Here is a 7,762-nt window from a genome sequence, read left to right as displayed (position 1 = left end):
CTCAGGATCTGACCTTGGCCTCCCAGTTGGTTGGGATCACAGCCATATGCCGCTGCACCTAGCCTTGATATTGGACCAGGAATCAAACTCAGGCCTCCATGTGGTTACAACCTGTGGAGCACAGCATCTTAGCAATGTGTGCCACCTCTACTGGGCCAAGAGACGGGTTTCTACTGATTTTTCTAAAACTCATAAGGCCCATAGTGTGTTACCTGTAACTTAACATAAATACTCTCTCCAGTGTGAGAGTCCAGAAGCCCTGAGTTTCAACACTCTAACTACAAGTTCAAGGAAACTGCAAGCTAATGGCTGAAGGACTCTGTAAGTCAGGCAGGGGCTTAGTGCTGGGCCCAGATTGGAAGGTAGACTGTGAGTAAAAGCTGAGGTGAGCGGACTGGAGGACACATAACCCAAGGAGAGGTATATAAGGATGGGGCTATGGAGAAGGACAGTGTCATTTTTATCAAAACGCTACCAATCTGAGTGCAAAATGGCACTAGCTTCCTAGGGCAGAGGGATGCAATTTTTAAGTGTACATAGAAAGCCTTAAAAATGTTCATATTCTTTGATCCATGCCTAGTAACTTATCCTAAGGAAAAGTTTAAAAGTGCACAAAATTTAGCTAGAATATTCACACAACATTTGTAATAGCCAAAATAAATAAATACAAACCAAACAAAGCCACTTTAAGAAACTAACTGTACATTAGCAAGAGGTCAGTTAAATCAGTTATTGTACTACTATCACATGGAATATTTTGCAATTAATACAGAGAATGTAAGTAAAGACTTACTGACACAAAAAGACATTTAGGTTGTTCTGTGAGGAAGGCCAGCTGCAGATTCATTATGTTCAGTATATATTTCAATTTTGCTTAAAAGTCAGGGGTGCTGGGGTTCAGGCAGCTGGATCCCACATGGCTGACTGCATGGTTCCAGTCCTGGACCCACTGGCTAGAAAAACACGCCGAGTCTGTGTGCCTGTGTGCCCGGGTGCCCAAAATCCTAAGAGAATGGAAGAAAAGGGATGGCAGTGTAGCTATCCCTGAGAGAGTACAGGAGAGGCGGCTTTCAAACCTCTCTTTCCTGCAAGCACACCTGCCCTGTAGCAAATTAAAGAAAGAGCAAGAAAAGGGAGAGAGGAAGAAAGGAAGAGAAATTGCTACATTTGCAAAAACAACCATCTGAAAGAATAGCCTCCAAGGGATTCATAAATCATCTCTACAAAGAGGGACTACGGGTGGTCTCCTTTCCTTAGTTTAACCACTGTTTCTATACTTAACTCTCTTCATTTTTAAAATTTTACTTTTAAGTAGTTCTACCCAGTCTTTCGAGTAAGGGCTCAAACACCACTTTGTTCGGCACAACTTGGCCGAGCTCTGGCCATAGGAAGTACTAATATCTTCGTTACAATTCCGACCCTGACCAGCACCCCGCTTGGGGTTTAAACCTCTCCATTTCATCCTCTAGTGCCTTGGGTGGGTCTTTCCCCAGCAAGCGTGTGGGCCCCTTCCGAGCAGACCTGTCCCACTGCCTAGCTGAGAAACCGCCTGGCCGAAGCCCGGTTGCTGGGAACTTGAGATCTGGCCCAGGTTTCAAAATCGTTTGACCCGGAATCTAAAGGTTAAAAATCACTGAGACAGTGTGCAGGCCAGGTGCCGCGGCACAGAGACCCAGGTGAGGCAGAGCCCGCGCGGGTTCAGCGCGCGGGCAGAGGAAACGCTAGGCTCTGTGCGGCAGGACGTAGCGGCATCTTCCGGGGAAGAACGCGGGGACGTTGCGCTGCGATAAATTTTGTCCCTTTGGAGGCGCCGTCCCCGTCCACGCCCAGCTGGCGTCCCGTGACCGAGGCCTGTGGTGGATCCTGACGCTAGGCGCTGCGGAGCGCTACCCTGGGGTAGACGGCGGCCGGGATGGAGGCGACTTTGGAGCAGCACTTGGAGGACACGTGAGTAGTGCGGCCCTCCTGGCCCGTCGGAGGCCACGGCGGGGGAACTTAAGCAGGACAAAGGGCGGGACCTGCGAGCGGTGACCGGTCGTCGTGGAGACGCCGTGCGACGCCCTGTACGCGGGATGGGGAGCGCGTCCAGCTCCGAGGCCGCAGAAGGTGGAGCGGGTAACCCGGAATTAAAATGCCGCCGGGCCCCGCACACTCCCCGACCCGGCGTTTCCAGGGGCCCAAGCTGGAGACCAAACCCGCCTCGCCGGTTGAAATCGGACGATGGCCAGAGTGGTGGGTCTTTGGGAGTTTGAGGAAGCGGGTTAATTTCGGGAATGATGTACCAGGGGTGGGAAATCAGGGCCCATGATGTAAACACACGCGTCTCCTTCCGTGTACAACCTGTTACTTTAGTTACTGAAAATATTAGAAGTCATCCCTTAAGGTTTTCGAATGAGTAGTATCTATATAAAACCCAAAATTGGAAAAGTGTAAGAAAACATTACAGGGAAACACCTCCTCCCCACCGGAGTCCCACTGCTTCCGCAGGGAGTTTACAACAGTCATTTCAAATAAGTTAGTATACTGAAGCATACCTTTTTAGAAGTTTATTTTATTTATTATGAGGAGAGAGACAAGGACAAGTACCCCGGCAGAGTCTTACTACCTGGCTACCTCTCTACCCCCTCACTGCCCCCCAGCCTTCAGGTCCACCTTCCATCTAAACTCAGGAGCTACCTTATGGCCCCCAGTATCAGTACACCCTGGGTAGCTCCGAGGCCAGGCTTTTTTTTTTTTTTTTAAGTAAGGTTTTTTTGTTTGTTTGTTTTGTTTGTTTTGTTTTGGTTTGTTTTTTTAAGTAAGGGTCACATGCGCTTTGCCAGAGGCAGTGAGAGGAAAACTGGAGAAATCAGCCCCCAGGGGAAATGGCCATGCCACAATCCCTTCTCCTGAGATTTTGGGCACACGTGTCCAGCGTGATTTTCAAAGTGCCAGGTGTGGGACTCAAACTGCAGTCAGTCTTGTGGGAGTTCAGCATCTTTACCACTGCCACCTGCTGGCCCCTGAAGCATGTATTTTTAACTTGGGGTGGCAGGGAATCTAGGTATTACAATGTTTATGACCCTCCAGAGCTCATCAAAGAGAAAATGGCTTAATTTAATCTTTCTCATGGGGCAATAATAAAACATTTTGAAAAATACCAACTTAAAGGGAACTAGCAGTTAGCATAATGGCTATGTCACTGGACTTTCACGTAGTCGACCATGGTTCACATCCCGGACCTGGTGGCTTAAAACTCACGCCAGGCGCGTGTGCATGTGTGCCCAAGATCCCGAGAGGAGAATGGAGGAGAAGGGATTGCGGCGTGACCATCCCCTCTGGGGGGTGATTTCTCACTTTCTGTCTCTATGTCTCTCTCTGTCTGTCTGGCGAGCGCATGTGCCCTATAGTGAAAACCTCTCCAAAAAAATATACCAACTTAAAGTACTTACAACAGTAGCTGGTACATGGAAAACCTGTATGTGTTATAGTTATTTAAATCCATTTTCTCACATCTGCTTCATCTCTGTTTTCCTGGAATTAGAATGAAAAATCCATCCATTGTTGGAGTTCTGTGCACAGATTCACAAGGACTTAATCTGGGCTGTAAGTATCTCATATTAACCCTCTGGATTATCTGGGCTGTAAGTATCTCATATTAACCCTATGGATTGCACAGTCTGATGTTGATCTGGCACCTACTGTGTATTCTCCAGCGTTTATTTCCTACTAATCTGCCACTTTCTGGGTACCTTTGTGAGAGTATAGATTTTCTCTAAATGACAGGATTAGAAAATTAGAGACTTTTCAACTGGTATTATGAAAGTAGAAAAGTTCCTTACAGTTCTGGGACTCAGTAGTTCAAACACTGAAATAGTATTTGAATCATTTTAAATTGGGTCTAGAAAGGACTTCATGTAGTGACAGCCATTGCCATTTATTGAGTGCATGCCATATGCTGAGACTGCTGGGCTTTATATACATTATCTCCAGTTTTCACAATAACGTCGCAAGCCGAGTGGGGCTATTTTTCAGTCCAACTACACTTAACTCTTTGAATGAGCAATAAAAGGGTTTCAGAGTTGGCCATACTTGAGTTCAACCCCTTCTCTTCCAGATGAACATGTACCAAAAAGAACTTTTTTTTGTTGTTTTGCCAGACACTATTCCAAGTGCTTTACATATACTAACTCATTTATTCCTCATAACCATCCTGTACGATAGATACAGATTAAGTAACTTGACCAAGGCCACACATAAGTGTTCGGATTTGCATGTGATTCCAAATTCTCTTAATCACAACACTGCAAGATTGTATGTATAAAACACAGCAGAGTCCAGACATAATGCTCAATAAATGATGGCAATTACAGATAAGTCAGTTCAAAATGGTAAGTAAAGTATTCAGTTAATGTCAGAACAGGTTTACCCAGGAGTTCTTACTTACAATGCAGGAATTGTTTTTTTCTTGAGAGGTTTTTGCTGTAAGGCACGTGTGCTCACCAGAAAGACAGAGACAGAGAGACAGAAAGTGACAAATCACCCCCTTGGGGAATGGCCACGCCTCAGTCCCTTCTCCATTTTCCTCTAGGGATCTTGGGCATGCATGCACATGTGCCCAGCGTGAGTTTAAGCTACCGAGTCCGGGACTCAAGCCATGGTCGACTATATGGGAGTCCAGCAACATCACCGTTATGCCAACTGCTGGTCCCACAATGCAGGAATTTTTTTAATTGCTAGAAGGTACATTTACTTGCCAAAGACAAAGCCCGCTGCCACTGAGGTGTGGTCACCCTATAATCCCTTCCCAACTTCACCCTGTTGGAATTTGGAGTGTGCACACATATGCACCTAGTGTTTTTTTCCAAGATGCTGGGGCTGAAATTTGAACTGTGGGCTACTGAATCTGGCTCCCTTAACCAATTAGCTAGGGGACCAGCCCTTCAAGAATTTTTAAGCCTTAAGATTTTTGCCGGGAAAACAACTGAAAGAGGTAAGTTTGTGTAACTCAGTTATGTTTTACATATACAGATCTGTCATTTGAGAGAAAAATGGCAGATTGTTCAAAGCACTTGTCAACCTAAAGGGAAGACTGAAATTCAAATATGGAAATCTCAAACTAAATGAACTCCTTCAAGAAGCATTCATGACCCAAAAACTGCATTTCTGACTGGTTAGTGTTTTATGTAATAGTAAATCCTGGAGGCTCTGCCATAGTGGCATGTCTGTTACCTTAGTTTCAGGCAGTTAAACCTATACATACAGGAATACATTATAGACTCAGTAATTCTTTTTTGTGCCTGGGACCCAAGATTTAGTTGCCTACAGATTAAAACTTTAATAAAAAGATGAACCTGTTACCATTTAAGCACCCACCTAGCTTATTATAGGAGAAGTAACTGTTTACAGAGTATTATTACACGCTGTCAAGGTGATCTTACAGCTGAACTTCTGTAAATACTTTTAACTTTTATATCTTTTGAGGTTGAGCTCAGTAAAAGGGAATTAGATTTCCTGTGAGGAATTAATTTGTTTTAAAAAGTCTCTTGTGCTTACTGACTGCTTTTTGTCCGTCTTACCTCTTAATTTGTTGGTTTCAGTGAGGCTTTTCTAAAATGAACATTTATGACTTGCAGACTGACTTGACTTAAATCTTCCTTATATACTTGACACAGTGTTTAGAGATAGTGATGGGAATGGCTGAAAACTGAGTTAGCAGTTGACTTTATTGATTTAAGTCCAACTTCCTTATTGTTATAACCAGATATCAGAAAAATCATTTCATGTTAGTACCTAACCTAAAAAACCATGAATGAAACTTTTTTGTGAATAATTCAGTAATTTCAGATACACTTACAGCTTCCTACTCATTTTTGGACAGTTAAGTGACATATCGTCTACTTTCCAGGCCGTGGGACCCTGTCAGATGAGCATGCCGGGGTGATATCGGTTTTAGCCCAGCAAGCAGCCAAGCTAACCTCTGACCCCACTGATATTCCTGTGGTGTGTCTAGAATCAGATAATGGGTGAGTAAATGTCAAGAGATCGCTTCCTTTCCTTTTTGTTCAGAAAATATCCCTGAGAAACATGACTAGGGTCTCGAGACCCCAGTGTTTGTGATTCCTCATTCAGGGCCCTTTGAGGAATGTTCTTGACCCTTTCAACCACAGGAGCAGGTAGATCATCCTCAGCATTAAAGTGCTTTCAAAGCAAAAAGACATTTAAAAGAATCATTATCATGGACCATTAGTCTCATCTGCCACAAAAAAGAAAAACACTACAAAGGAAGAGTAATCAAAGCTTAATAACTATTACAGGGTTTTTCAAGGTTTTTAACATAGGGTACAAGTGCTCACTGGAGGGAGAAAGAGAGACAATGGAGAGGGAAAGTGAGAAATCACCCCCTGGGAGGATGGCCACACCACAATCTCTTATCCACTCCCCTTCTGGGATTTTTGGGCACACACACATAGACTCCTGTCATGCGTTTCAAGCTGCCAGATCCGGGACTTAAACCATGGGTGGCCATGTGGGAGTCCAGTACCTTAACCACTATGCCACCTGCTGGCTTCTTCATAAAACCTATGTCTAAAGTAATATTTAGAAATACTAAAGATACTCCAAATGAGGGTCCTCAGACTAATGATAACCAAAGAAAATCACAGTACAAAACTACACTGTATGATCAGTTTGTGAAAAGAAATTGTGTGTGTATGTGTATAGTATACATGTGGATAAAAAAGAACCAAGAAAATACTAACAGTGGTTATCTCTGAGTAACAGGATCAAGAATTCACTTATATATTTTATATAGTTTTTTAATTTCCCAATTTTGTGTTCATATATTGCTGCTATACATAGGAAAAATATTATGTCCTAAACCAAATATCATCTTTAATCTTACCCTGAAAACTCATTTATAATGTTCTTCTTTGCCTTTTAGGAACATTATGATCCAGAAACATGATGGCATTACAGTTGCAGTGCATAAAATGGCCTCTTGACATCTTTTATCAGTTCTCCTGCAGTTTATGAGAGGGAATTGATCCTGTGCTAATTATCTTACTAAAATGATTGAAATTTCTGGTAGTTAGGCCATTCATTTAAGGTGCATTGGGCACTTTTCTATTTATTTTAAACTTGCTTTTTAACATTCTGTGGACTGGACTTATCAAGATACTGTGCTAATAAGAAAGGATTATGTTTTAAAGCAGCATGTCCAGGTCATTTTGTATATAGATGTTATGTTCAATAAATCTGGAGGAAAACTTGGATCTTTTCTGAATTCTTTAAAGTGTTTATCAAACCTTTATTTTTTTCAAAAAGGACTGTGTTCCAAACTCCTTGTTTTTCTTCTAGAAGCATCCAGAAATGCCTGTATTCTCATAGACGTGTCCATGGATATTCAAATCAAGCACACTCCTACCTCATAGTAACATATAGCTGATACTATTAGGTACTTACTATATTCGAGGAATTCATTTGATTCTCATTAACAACTCTATACTGTAGGTACTCCTCATTTTACATTTGTGTAACTAACATTGTTAGCAGAGTCAACATTTGGACTCAGGACTCCAAATCAGAACCTGTACTCTTTAATAGGCTGCCAAAGAGATAGACATGTTTAGCAAAAAAAAAATACTTTAGAAAATATATGTCTTCTCTTCAACCTTTTGACTTCTAAGCAACAGATTGTGCACAAGTAAGCACAAAAGACTGCAGTTTCTTGAATTTAAATGTGGGTTCTGTTGCTCTAGCAATTTGACAGTATAAAAAAATC

At 42.6% G+C, this 7,762-nt stretch overlaps 1 protein-coding gene across 1 annotated transcript; it reads left to right on the top strand.

Moving 5' to 3' along the window:
- The first annotated feature begins 1,819 nt into the window (after positions 1-1,819).
- Positions 1,820-7,253, top strand: LAMTOR5 (late endosomal/lysosomal adaptor, MAPK and MTOR activator 5). The gene is made up of 4 exons (XM_014588226.2): positions 1,820-1,947; positions 3,524-3,585; positions 5,888-6,005; positions 6,923-7,253. Exons 1-4 carry the CDS (start codon positions 1,913-1,915, stop codon positions 6,981-6,983), a joined length of 276 nt encoding a protein of 91 aa, XP_014443712.1. The 5' UTR covers positions 1,820-1,912; the 3' UTR covers positions 6,984-7,253.
- Positions 7,254-7,762: the final 509 nt, after the last annotated feature.

Source organism: Tupaia chinensis, unplaced genomic scaffold (assembly GCF_000334495.1).
Source record: "Tupaia chinensis unplaced genomic scaffold, TupChi_1.0 Scaffold000270_2, whole genome shotgun sequence".
Taxonomy (NCBI): domain Eukaryota; kingdom Metazoa; phylum Chordata; class Mammalia; order Scandentia; family Tupaiidae; genus Tupaia; species Tupaia belangeri.
Note: the sequence above shows the minus strand (reverse complement) of the source record. Positions and strands in the feature narration are given on the sequence as shown.